The following is a 13,694-nucleotide window of genomic DNA, read 5'->3' on the forward strand; positions in this document are numbered from 1 at the left end:
TGCAGGACTCTTTCTGTGTGCCATTAGGTGAACACTTACTTTCCTGTAACTTCTCCATAAGATTATATTAAAAATTATAAAACCAGACCAGCATATTTAAGGTACAGAAGCACTGTTAATTAGCATCCACAGAGTGATGCTCATTTATCAGTCAGTTCTCTGAGACAATTTTTTTTAATAGTATTTGCTTAGAACAATTCATATAGCTGATGCTAATGAATGCTTCCAGGTTCAGTCAGCAGCACTAGATGAGATGTTTCAGCAGACAGAAGACATTACATATCGATACCACAAAGCAGCCATGCTGCTGGAAGGACTGACTAAGATACTGCAGGACCCTGCAGATATAGAAAACGTTCACAAATGTAAGTTATTTTGGAGAGTGTATTTTGTGTACCTTGGTAGTAACTGAAAATTCCAGAGAGCGTAAAAAACTTGATCCTCTACTTCTCTTCAAAATGCATAAAGTGTTTCTTTATTATAAAAATAGCGACATCTGGCTGCGGAGAACAGAATAAATGGGTCTAATATTTTGGGTGAAATCCTGGCCCAGTTGAAGTCAATGGGAGTTTTGCCATTGACTTCAGGAGAGCCAGGATTTCATCTCTGGTATTGTTTGCCGATCCATGGCAGTCCACACAAAGCCTCTTCACAAGGCAAATGCTGCTACATCTCAGGGCACAAAGCCTTTCGCAGTATTGCACTTGTAGCGGAAGCTATTCCTGATGACTAAGACAAGAGTTTTTAAAATGTAAGAACTCAGAGGAACAAATCTATGTTCCAAAAGTGGAAAACTGGACAAATGAAGGGCAAAAGTAGATTTGTAATAAATTCAATTTAAAAAGTAAATCCAAAGGATAAATGCTGGACTTCTGAAACAAGACTAAACACAAACAGTGGGTAAAAATCACTGTGCTGAGCTTTGTGTTTAACTTTTTTAATAAAATCCTCTGAATGCAGATGAACTTCCTTTGGCTGATATTTATTACTTGCCTTGTATATTTAACTCATGGGGGAGGCACCTGGAGTGTAAGATGAGCACTTACATATTTTAAATATATGTAAATCTGTAATTTCATGATTAGGCATAGCCTATAAAAGCAGCAAGCACGAGAGGAGCAGCCAGTTTGGATGGTTTTCAAGTGTTCATCCTTAGCTGATGCTGCTATATAACCTGAAGAGCCATGTCCGTTTTGATGCAATGATTTTATTATTTCTGCATTGAAATGAATTTGCACTTGATGTGTTCAGAACTTGACGGTACTTTAACATTTGTGGGTTTTTTTTTTCAGATAAATCTAGTATTGAGCGACGGCTCTCTGCACTTTGCTATAGCACAGTGGCTGTATATGAACAGTAGCAGTACCCCAAGGACCAGGCGGTGTGAACAGAAGGGACCACTCAGTGACGTACTTTTTTTTGCTACAGCTTAATTGTTGTCATTGTCCCACTGCCCTGTGGAAGACAGTTTTTAAAGTTCTGTGGTGACTACCAAAGAAACAGCAGTAAATTCAAAGAGGAAAAAATCCAAAAGTACAACATTTATAGAAAATCTGCCTTACTGATACAGTCACTCGTCCCTTTTTCCTCCTAGCAGCAGAATTTAAAATAAATAGGTCTTCACGTTTCTAACTGAACTTTGTACATGTACTTTTAACTACAACAATCAATTTTATTTTCCTTATTAAGGACTATTCAGAATGGATCCTTCTTCACAAAGTATACAAAGCTGTGTTTCCATAGGGAGATTCCACTCAAAGGTTTGTGGAAGACTGTTTTTTAATTGCCAGTATCAGACTGTTGAATGAGGGTATGAAATTCCAAATGTATAAACCTGCAGTTTGAAGGTTTTGTGGCTAAGCTTGTCTGGATCCGAGCTTACATCTTGTAAATACAGCTCATCAGTGAATAGAGGAAGGGTGGGAAGTAAGTACCTTTTAAAGAAGGGGAGGAAGAGGTCACTGGAAGAAATTTTGCTCCATCTCTTCAAAATACTCAAACAATTTTATCAGCTGATATGGATACAACTAGATGCTCTTCTTCCAAAACAGTTTGTATTGCACTAATTTACTAAAGCAACTGTACATTCATTTTTGAAGAACTATTAATTTAAAAAAAAAAAAGAGAAAAGGCACAATGGACTTCGCTGAAAACGTTTTATTTCAGTGTATATAAAATCCTTTTCAGAATTTCAAATGTAGCTTCTAGAAGACTTTCAGACAAACTGTAAAAACTTGTATTCATGTGAACCTTTCCATTTTATACCTATTTATCTAATACTTGAGTAACTACTGCTACAGACTTTCTCAGTAATGGAAATGTTTTGAGTTGCTGGTTGTTTGCTTTCTATATAGGTTTGGTTGCATCTTTTGTTGTGCATGCAGTATGTGCATTATTGCCTGCAGTCTCTGTAAGTATAATAACAGCTCTTTGTATCCTGTTTCTTGGACAGTATTAAAACAAATACTGTAAACTGAGAGGCTCTGTTAGGAGCCATGTGAGACTAGAAATAAGGTTTGGAATCGGGATGCTGATTTAGTGATGTGGGATTTCTACATACAGTGCGTGAAAAATCAGGGTATTTGTGTATGCATTTTTAGGGAGAGGTGGGAAGCTTCCCATAGCCTCATAGGCACTTATCATTTCAAGCATCCCTTCAGATCATCAGAACAGCAATTCACAAAGTATTTAGGCAGATCATCTTCTCTGGAAATGGTTCCTATATTTTACTTTTGGAAGGGTTTTTTTGGGTGTGTGTGTGGGGGGGCGTAACTCAACTGCTTGAATACTTGAATAAACCATTCTCCAGGACAAAATCATTTTAATCCTCTTTTAGATACCGTGGTCTGAACTATTTTACAAAGTTGTACAGTTCTCATACATCAATATTGTTTTAGTGTACTGATAACCATGTGTTTCCTTTACTTTGACAAAGTAATGTACTTTTACCCTTATTTATCTGTATGAAATTCCAACAGTTAATTTGAAAGTGTTTATTTATATAATGTTTGTATTTTTAGGTCTTTAATACAGTGTTTCTACCTCTCCTTTGTAACTGCATGCATTATTCTTGAAACTAGGTAATAACTCACTGAACTGTTGCATAATAGCCTTTTTATTATGGCCTGTATAAATGTATATTCAGGTAAAATAAAGACTGACACCAGACGTGTTTCTATGGTACAACCTTAGTTTGTATCTTGCACTATAATTGGGGACCCTTATATTCACAGAACACTGCAGTATTGGCTAGTGTTTAAATCAAGGACTGAACAGGCCCTGGAGATTAAACTTGCTTCACAGGCCAAGAGGTGTGTCTGGCAGCAATCAGCTGAGGCATGTTGGCAGAGCAGCGTGATGGAGCTTGCATTGCTGCTTGTGCTCAACCTCTTTGGTGACAGAATGGTCTCCAGCACGACATGTACTGAAGTTACCTTTCCTTAAAGCAAAACCTGTTAACCCTGATTTTTTTTAAAAATGTCATGGATTTGAAAACCAAGATGCTAAACAGATTTTTGGATTAGAGCTGGAAATCTTTCAGTGAAATGCCTGTTAATTGCCTTGAGCAAAGAGGCTCAGTGTTCGAGTTGCTAGAAACACCTGTAATTACATACACCTGATAGACGGGCTGGTTCTAAATGACATTTCTGCCTGCTAAAAGTTGCAAAATGTAGTCCTTTCCATTGTGCGGCTGAAGCTGCTTCCCCAGTGGAGTGTGGTAGAGTAGCTGGGAAAGGGCTGTTTTTTCTTTGCTATACTATCAAGATTTTCCAACATTTGCCAGAAAAAGAAAAAAGCTGCTCAGAACTGGACCCTAATTATAAAAGAAAATGGAAAGGGAGGAGCACGGTGTGCTGCTGGAATAGCTGAACATGCATCTGGCCCTAATACAAAGGTCTGGGAAATAGGCGGCTTTTCCCAAGAACTCATTGTTGTCTTTCACAGAATTCAGGCTCTCTCTCTCTCTCCCCCTCTGCTCCTGCCAACAGTCTACAGCTGCACAAACAGGAGGGAGAAGAAAAGGCCATTCTTGTTCGCTGGTTTTCAGGAGGAGGAGACTACCAATGTTGAACATGGCCTGTCTTTCTGTGTAAACTTTCGACACAGATTCTGAAGTTGTCTCCTAGCTCCAGCTCTCTCCTTTGAACAGCAAGTGTCTGATTCTACCAGAAGTTTTCTTACCCTTTTAAAAAAACAGAAGTCAAGGGGAAACATTTCACCCCTTCAGTACTGTATTTCTAATTCGGATGCAGTGGATTTTATCTTCCCTTAAGAGGATCATGTTTAGTACTACCTACATTTTTTCTCCTCTCTATAGTGCATAATGTCCACTGAGCATCTTGAAAAACCGTTTACATTCTGACTTTGCTATTTTTTTACAGTGGGAAAGCTGAATTCCCTTCTTTTCCACTGGTGCAGACAATGAATTCTGGTTAAATTCGATGTGTAGATCACATCAAAACAGATTCTTTTAACCCACCAGTGAGATTTCAAAATATTCTCTTTTCTATGAATATTTCCCCTCCTGTACTCCATTTTAAGTTAGGTCAAATCCGAGGCACTAATTATTAAGTCAATTGATATTTTGAAAAGTATCTTCCAGTTCTTTGACTTGCATTTCAGAGAGGAGGGGAGATAGAGGAAGAGTAAAGACAAGACTCCATTTGCCCAGCAGGACAGAAAATGGGGGACAGCTTTTCTCCTCCCCTAGTACAAGGAAAGTTGGATGCTGCTGTTTTCATAGCCTGTTGATGCTTTGAGCATCGGACAGCCAAGCTGCCATGAGACCTCATTCCTTTGTAGCCTGATCTCCACTTTTCCCTCCTTCACTCTTAATTTCCTCTCCTTTGAAATCTGCTTGACGCTATCTTCTCAAATGGCCAAAATTTCCTTGGCTGTTTTTAAAGTCTCCTTTTATCCTAAACAACATCCTCTTTAATGCCTCAGCCTTTACTTGACCTAATAAATGCAGAGGGCATATGCTTAGCGACTCCGCACCCTAAAGCAGCGAGGCATATCTGAGTATCCCCTTTACGAACATCTCTTATTCAGTAGGAGCCCAGTCTAGCTAAACGTTGGCACTGCCTTTTGTAGGCAGCAGACTCCCCCTGTCTTCAGCTGAAAGCTAATTGAATGCAAACGTCGCTGCTGAGTCTTGTTCAAGTCTTTGCGCCAATTGCTTTTCTCTTGTTTGCTTGCTTTCACATTTTCCGTCGCTCCAGCTATGTCTACAATGCAGCCTACAGATCGTTGCTTTGTACAACTGTATGTTGCTCTCACAAACATGAGGTCAGCCACTGCCCTCAAAACAAGTGACACCATAAAATGAACTGAGCTGCTTTTATTCATTTAGGCTCTTTAAAGCCTTTTTCTTTTTAACAGCAATTTCAGAAGCTATTTCTGACTCTCCTTTATCTCCATGTGTATGCTGGCCAGCTTCCTGGATTTGTACCTTCTGTATCTACATCTCTTCCATCTTGTGCCTCTCTGGCCTGGTTTTGTGACTCTTTTAATGCACCCAGACAAGTCTATAGACACAATGGATGCCAAGGGTAGGTCTGTGCAGCAAAAGCTAGGCACAGGCTAGTCAACCCAAGCTAGCTTGAATCCAGCTGCCTGGGTAACAAGGATAGTGAAGACAGCACGGGCTTCCACACTAGCCCAGCATAGACCTGGGTACATACTTGGCTCCCCAGTCTTCACTCCTATTCTTGCCCACGCTAGCTAGATACAAGTTAGCTTGGGCAGGCAGCCAACGTGTAGTTTTTGCACTGTGGATGCACCCTTATAAATAGGGCCCTACCAAATTCATGGTCCATTTTGGTCAATTTCACGATCATGGGATTTTAAAAATCGTAAATTTCATGATTTCAGCTATTTAAATCTGAAATTTCATGGTATTGTAATTGTAGGGATCCTGACCTAAAAAGGAGTTGTGGGGTGGGGGGTCGCAAGGTTATTGTGGGGGAGGGTTGCAGTACTGCTACCCTTACTGCTGGTGGTGATGCCTTCAGAGCTGGGTGGCTGGAGAGCAGCGGCTGCTCGTCGGGAGCCCAGCTCTGAAGGCAGAGGCGCTGCCAGCTGCAGCGCAGAAGTAAGAATGGCCTGGTATGGTATTGCCACCTTTACTTCTGTGCTGCTGCCTGCAGAGCTTGGCCCTTGGTCAGCAGCCGCCACTCTCCGGCCACCCAACTCTGAAGGCAGCAGTGCAGAAGTAAGGGTGGCATGGTATAGTATTGCCACCCTTCTGCACTGCTGCTGGTGGGGCTCTGCCTTCAGAGTGGGGCGCCTGGCGAACAGTCAGTGTTCTCCAGCCACCCAGCTCTGAAAACAGCACAGTAGTAAGGGTGGCGATACTGTGACCCCCCCCTAAAATAACCTTGTCCAATCCCCTTTTGGCTCAGGACCCCCAGTTTGAGAAACACTGGTCTCCCTCATTAAATCTATGCAGTATAGGGTAAAACCACACAAAAGACCAGATTTCATGGGGGGAGACCAGATTTCACGATTCGTGATGCGTTTTTCATGGCCGTTAATTTGGCAGGGCCCTACTTATAAAAGACACAAATTGAGGATCACTGTCTAGGGTCCTGCCAAACCCCTCCAAAACCAAAGCATGTTCTCTCCCCCACTCTCCCCAACCCAAGGAAAAGGCTGTGAACGCAGATTGATTTGCCCCGTGATCTCAAGTTGAACACATTTGGTGAACCAAAATTGGACGTATTCTATAGCTGATGCAATTTCACAGCAATTGAGGTCATCCAGGAAAAGAGGCTCACTAGGGTAACTGGGATCCAATCCCTGTAAGGTTTTGTAGGTTGAAATCAACATCTTGGATTGCATCCAGAAATATGTAGGAAGCCAGTGCAGATAATGGTGCATAAGTGTAACAAGATCCATATGTAGCCAAATTTTTTCACTTAATAGAGGACTTATTGTTGTAGCTAAGTATAATAAAGTAATATGTGATGGATAGGTTTAAGTAGGATAGGAGTGTAAGATTGATGAGCCTTTGAGTAATGAATGTATATTGGCAAAGTAAGGCTGTAATGCAAGGCTGAGGCCTGTAAGCTTTCAGCTTCGCCCTACCAGGCCCCAGGCCTAAGGAGGGCTGACGTAAGTAGAAGACCCAGAACTAACCCTGTACCAGGATAAGAACTTTCTTATACTATTTATTTACTAAGTATTGACAGCTTTACAAATCCTTGCCATATAAATATCAGAAACAAAACAATCATTTACAACTCTGAGCTTTTATTTAAAGAGACAGTGTATACAGTCATCAGACCTCTGTTTAACAGGGTGCGACTATATTCTGGGGTGAGTGTCATTCCAGCATCTGCGCCGTGTCGTTTCTAGTGAGTTTTGTTAACAATATATGAGAAATCTTGAAGTTGGGTGATCTTCGGCTCTAGCCCCAATGACGAGTGAATCCTGTCTGCTGCTGACAAAGGCAGCGTGGAACTCCAGGGTGAGGGCCTGCCTCTGAAAGGAAATATTGGCCCCTTCTGGATAAGTTTTGGCACCACAGGTATCTGGAAGAACATGCTTGATGGATCCAAGAAATTATCGCTTCACATCATGTGATACCAGGGAGGCAGTAGCTGGCAGTCGAGTGACTCCAGCTTAGCCTTGGGGGTTGCTGGACACAAGTCAAGTGTAGTTTTTAAGCCATCCCAGCAGAGTTCATTGTATCCATCCAGTACCAGCTATCAACAATATTCTCTGACGGATCGTGTCAAACCTCGGTTTTTAAACACCATAAGAAGAAAGCTATAGACAGAAGCTAGTGCATATAGTAGCGTGGAACTACAATGAAATGCAGCTCCTATGAGCATGATAAACTATGGGAATGGGGAGGTGATTATAGAATGTGGCTGGGCCCAAAAAGTTTATCCACAGAAAAAAACAGTGAATGTCTGTGGCAAAACTGAACCTGCTGGTAGCGAATTCACCAGCCAAACACAAACCCAAGCCCCAGTTAGGAGGCTTCCTTTATTTTATTTGTTTCATTCTGGGGCAGCAGGCTGGAGTAAAAATCCACAGAAAGAAACTGTTTACCCTCCTTTTTCACTCTGCAAAGCCTGCTGCTCTTCTCCCATGCAGCATGGCGATGTGCAGAGTGAGAAAATGCCAGTGAACTAGCAGAGTATTTGCACGGGCCAAAGTTCAAGTCCAGGCCTGGTAAGCAATTGGAGCTGTGGGGAGAAACGTGATGCGTACAGAGCTGACATCCAACTGCCACCCACTTCCCCCCGGCAAAGGGAAAAGTTCCATTAGAAGCTACTTCTGCTCTGGGTTTAGGCAGCTGCAAATAAAGGGTTGCCTCCAGCAAGAGGACTTGAAAGGAGGCAAACTTCCCTTTTCAAAAGAATAGTAGGAATACAGTGGAAAAGCTGTAAAAACCCTAAACAATGCAGCTGGCCTTGGCCCAGCCCCTTGGGAACAGAATCCTTTTCTTCTTGGAGGGTCACGGCACGGAGGGAATAGTTGGAGTAATTTCAAGCAGACCGTGAGAACGTATTTGTGTCTCACCCAGGTAGGGTGACCAGACAGCAAATGTGAAAAATCGGGACGGGGTGGGGGGTAATAGGAGCCTATATAAGAAAAAGACCCAAAAATCAGGACTGTCCCTATAAAATCGGGACATCTGGACGCCCTACACCCAGGCGGTGCTTGTCTCTTGAATATTTCCCACTGTAAACAAATTTCATGTTTGTTCTGTTATGATGTAGCCTAAAGCGAAGGAAGAAACTGATGCCCCAGAGGGATCTGCATATTTACATCACGGTGCTAGATGTGGTCTGTCTTTCAGGCAGATCCCTGCCCTTTCTCTGCTTATTGACTTCCTGCCCATTGCTGGACTGTGGTTTTGGCTTAACCCTTTGCTAAGAGCCTTTCCCAGGATGCTTTGCTTATTATGGCTTTCCTAAGTCTGAGAGACGGCTCGCTGCAATTGTGCTTTGTTCCTTTGGCTTCCAACTGCTATTGGTTGCAGCTCCCTTCCTCCCAGCTCATCAGCACTTGAGCTCTTTTTCTCCTTGCTTTTCTCCTTCCTCCCGGAAGAGGCCAAACAGTCTCTGTCTATGGAAGGTGTAGGAGATGTACGCCCAAACAGTGGCAGAGACGATGCTCAGAACTCCACCTCCCTCCAAGCTAATGGTGTGATGAGAGCCAATGGGAGAAGACTCTGTACCCTGCTCCCACGCTCCTGAGCCATCCGCTCCTTTGCCAAGCCCTCTCAAGAAGCATCTGGGAGGGGGAAAGAGAACAACACAGACGGGTTTGTTCTCCAAACCCTGCGCATGCCTGTAATTTATGGGCATGGAAGATGACGGTCTTGCTAATTGGTCCAAGGGGAGAAGACGCCAGAACAAAGTCTGGTGGGGAAGAGGGCGTCTCTCAAGTTCAGTTGCTCAATAAAACCTGTCACCTGATGCCGTAATTATATCACTGGGGACTAGTGGCACCCCAGTACTGCCTGCCTTACGATTCCTCTGGAGTTCAATTACCTGTCCAAAAACACCCCTTCTGCTTGTGTCTTGGAGACTGAGTAAAAACAGATTATTCCCCAAGCTGCTAGCAGTGAGAAACTACCATGGGCGAGCCCTCAAAAAGCCAGCATGTGTTCTTGTCATGTTCCGATTCAAGGATTCCCCCATTCTCCTTGTATCACACGTCTGTCTAATCAGCCTGCCACCCAAGGAGGGCTACACAGATCTCGAGAGATGCTGGATGCTTTCTAAATCCACGTCCCAATATAATCTGCAGCCGCTGATGCTTTAACAGCTCGAGGGGTCAGTGGGAAGGACATGGGGCCCTTCTCTTTCCCCAAGGACTCAACATGCTGCCTCTTTAGCATTCCAGTTGCTGGAAACCAGTGACTGAGTCCAGCTGTCCCTCAAGGCATGGCAGAGCATTAGTGTGGTGTCTAGCAGACAGGGCATTGGACTGAGAGTCAGGAGACTTGAGTTCTGTCTCTTCACCTTTCTGTTTCTCTTCCCACCATTTCTCTGTCCTGTCCATTCAGTTTGTGTCTCAGCCTGTGCGCAGGGCCAAGCATAGGGGCCTCAAGGCACTAATGTAATGTTAATAATAGTGCCTGGGCTAACGGGCCAGTTATATTCCAAGGAACAGACTCACTTGTTCAAGACACTGGGAAAAACAGATGAGAGACAAACTCCCTTTTCCACTGCACCATCCCCTCTCTCTGAAGCATTGACTGTAAAGGGGCACCTTACATGGCCTTCTCCAAAGCCCCCATAATAGTCGTCTGCTCGGCATGGGAAAGACTTTTGCTCTGCCTGCAGCAGAATTAGTTCCTTGTCTAATTTCCCTCCAATCTGTTCAGACTGAGGTGCTTGAATTCTGACAGGGCCCCTGGGGAGGGAAGTTTGTGATGGTGCTCTGGGGATGTGTGTTACACAACAGGTCTGATACTGTAATCTTTATTCAGGTGAAACGTCCATGGAAGCCACAGACTCAGCTACTCAGATCTTCACTCTGAAGTCCTGCAGGGCGTTCTCTACAAGCCAGCCCAGCCCTGGCTCAATGACCGTTCCTCTCAGTGCAAATCGCAGCATGGAAGCAGTTTCTTTGGCTTACAGATTCTCCATCCTGTAGAGCTGCTGGCAGTTGCGCCCGTCAATCTTTCCCGCGCCAAGCTCTTTGCCACTGGGATTTACGCAACGGCTTGTGCAATGCTCATGTGCAGACAGCCCCAGCCTGCCAGATTCATGAGCTGAGCCTGGTGCCTGGGCAGAAGCAAAGACTCCCACTGGGTTGGCAGGAAGCAGCTGACTTGGCAAGCTCCCTGTTCCAGATCTGCGTGTGGCGTGGAGTGAGACTGATCCGGGATCCCTTTGCCTCACATAACATGGAAAAGGGCCTGGTACCGTCTGAATGGAGAGCTTAGGCAAAAAGGAGCGACTAGGATCTGTGGCTTGTCTGCTGTGGTCAGAGCTAGGCTCCAGGTGCTTTTTGGTGTACTCGCTACAACAAAAACCACAAAACCCTTCCCTGCCTCTGCAGTCCTTCTCCCTCCCTCCCCCCCACCCCCAAAAAACAAAACCACCACCAAACCATCTGAGGAAACGTTCGGTACCTTTGAGCGTGGAGGGATGGAGGTGGGCAGGGGGAGCCAAAAGCCAGGGTGGAGTAAAGTTGTAGAACTTGGCTGGGGATTAGGCTGCTGCTCTGACTAGGGCCAGTAGTGAGGAGATCAATGGGAGAACCTGTAGCACTCTACCACCACCTAGTGGGCAAGACTGACACAGGTTCCATGGCCCAATAACCCTAGCAAAGCTACAGCCATGTTAGGTTTTAGTTTTGGATTGATCTCTAGCATGTTGGCAACAAATGTCTCTGCCCCTAAAGCCCCATTTGAGGCACTAAGGGTATGGCCACACTGCGGCAGCACAGCTGGGCTGCTGTAGCAGTGTCATGCAGACGCTTGCTACAACCACGGCCAATTTTTTCTTGTCCATGGAGGTAGTCCACCTCCCCGAGAGGTCGTAGCTAAGTCTTCCATCGACCTGCTTGCCTCTACACTGGGGCTTAGGATGACCTAACTACTGCACAGGGCGCAAAAGTTTTCACAGCCCTGCGCAATGCAGGTCGGACAATCTAATTTGTCGGTGTAGACCTGGTCTAGGGCCCTTATCCACAAAGCTATTTAGGTCCTAACTGGGCTAATCTCCTTAACCTAGGATTTTCCATGCTAAATCTGACAATGTGTAGTAACTGATACTTTGGAGAGAATTTTGAGTAACCTTGGTATCGAGAATTATAAATGAGCTGTTCAGAGAGGGCACAGCAACAAAAGCAAGTCGGTTCAGAAATTTACCTAAAGTAAGTCACGCCCTGTCCCAATTCCCAAATTCTCTTCTGGATCGTTGGCATGCAGTCTGCATGTGACTCAGTTAACACACCTGTTTTTAACAAGTGTCCTGGTCAACTTCCAGTTAAGGTGATTACATGCTACTCCCTCACAAACCACCTGCATTTTCAGCTGTTTATTGGAGTATTTACCTCCCGTCCAAAACTGTTGTATAATGTTGCTGTACATAGTTAACTGGCTTGTGTTCAACCCCCGGAGGTGGCTGCATCTCAGTGGTGGGTGTGGTCATCTGTCTGTATATACTCGGAGTTTCAATTAGTGAAGGCCTTTGAGATCCTTTGGGGTGGAAGGTGCTGTACAAAGGTGAGTTACTAACAATTTTATGCAACAGGGCCTCTTACACGAACATACAGCTCTGCTTCACGCCAGCCTGAGGGGACTATGGAGTGCACTGGACTTGAGTCAATATGTTACATAATCCTAACCGGACTTTGTTAGTCTGCACCAGCAGCTGCCTACTGGGGTGATCCTGTTTGAACAGGATCGGCAAGTTTCCCTGGCATTACAAAGGAACGCGCCAGACAGAGGCTGGGGCCACGGAAAACGAAAAAACTCCCTATGCACGTTTGGCCAGCGCTCCAAGCTCCTCACTCTGGCCTCGTGGACCCAGCACATCAAGGCTCACCAAAGACCGAGAGGCACTCTGTGGCTATGTGGGGAAATCCAGACATTTCAGCCAGTCCTTGCCCCCAGCCTGTTTTCACTGTACACGGTTTAGGGTATTTACTGCCCAAAACATGTTGGGAAAATTCCTTCCCTTCCCAGAGTCATACACGTAAGTGGCTGCTGCATTCTCCAGGCCATTACTTGTCCTGTCTGTAGAGTGACCCAAGCCCTGTCCACAAGCCTATGGATTCCTCAGAGCTTGGCTGTCTCACATTCAGCCATCAAACAGAAGTCAGAGAAGCGTCTGCATATATTTTTGAACCATGTGAACAGATCAGTATCAAATGGAAGCTGGTTTCAAGGCTCACTGCTTACAGGGTCGTTTGCCCCTTGCCTATACTACTCACGGGAAGTGATTTCTTTGATTTTCTTTGTTTTCAAAAACTGGGCAGAATGTCACACTGTTGAGAGCAATCAGCCACATGTAAAGAATCTCACAGCTTGCGAGAGGCCAGAGGAGAACCTGTTCTATACCGTGTCCTCACATCCAGGCTGCATTGAAGTCTTGCAGAATCCTTCTGCACAACGTCTCTAAGGGACGGCCTTTCCTATCCATCCCCCCAGCCAAAACTGTCATCCAGGCTTTCATCATCTTATTGCAACACGCTCTTGTGGCCTTGACAGTCTCGCCCTGCTCAGATCCATTCGGTTTGATGCTACAAAGATCGTTTTCCTAGCCTGTGGCACTGACCGTGTCCCCCTTCTCTTTGAATCCCTCCACTGGCTGCCTCTTTATTGCATCAAACATACGCTACATTCATTATCTGCCTTCTAATCGCTCCTCCGATGTGATGCCTACAAAACAATTGACAAGGGTTAGGCTCTTGGTGTGCTGAGAGCACTGCCTGTCATGCTGACCCATACCGTCTCATTGTTTCCATGGATTCCCCCGCTGTCTGTCTGCATCCATCTGTTGTCTCTTATCTTCTGTTTAGATTTGTTTGCTCTTTGGAGCATGGGCCCATCTTTTGTTGTGTGTTTGTTCAGCACATACCACTGGGGCTCCGAGGTGCCATGGTAATACATATAATAAAGAAGAATAACCTACCTGACCTAGTTTGGTGTTAAAATATGTGGGAGAACTCACTCGGGAGATTTTGTTTGTGCACCTGTCTGCTTTGGGAAGTTC

At 44.7% G+C, this 13,694-nt stretch overlaps 1 protein-coding gene across 1 annotated transcript in view; it reads left to right on the top strand.

Annotated features, from left to right (window-relative positions):
* ULK2 (unc-51 like autophagy activating kinase 2) overlaps positions 1–1,516 on the top strand; it is a 51,891-nt gene extending 50,375 nt beyond the window's left edge. Inside the window, exons 27-28 of the mRNA XM_065418069.1 lie at positions 230–365; positions 1,293–1,516. Of these exons, the coding sequence (XP_065274141.1) occupies positions 230–365; positions 1,293–1,360 (204 nt within the window). The 3' untranslated portion in view covers positions 1,361–1,516. The remainder of the gene's footprint in view (positions 1–229; positions 366–1,292) is intronic.
* The last annotated feature ends 12,178 nt before the right edge of the window (positions 1,517–13,694 follow it).

The sequence above is a fragment of the Emys orbicularis genome, chromosome 17 (assembly GCF_028017835.1).
Source record: "Emys orbicularis isolate rEmyOrb1 chromosome 17, rEmyOrb1.hap1, whole genome shotgun sequence".
Classification (NCBI taxonomy): domain Eukaryota; kingdom Metazoa; phylum Chordata; order Testudines; family Emydidae; genus Emys; species Emys orbicularis.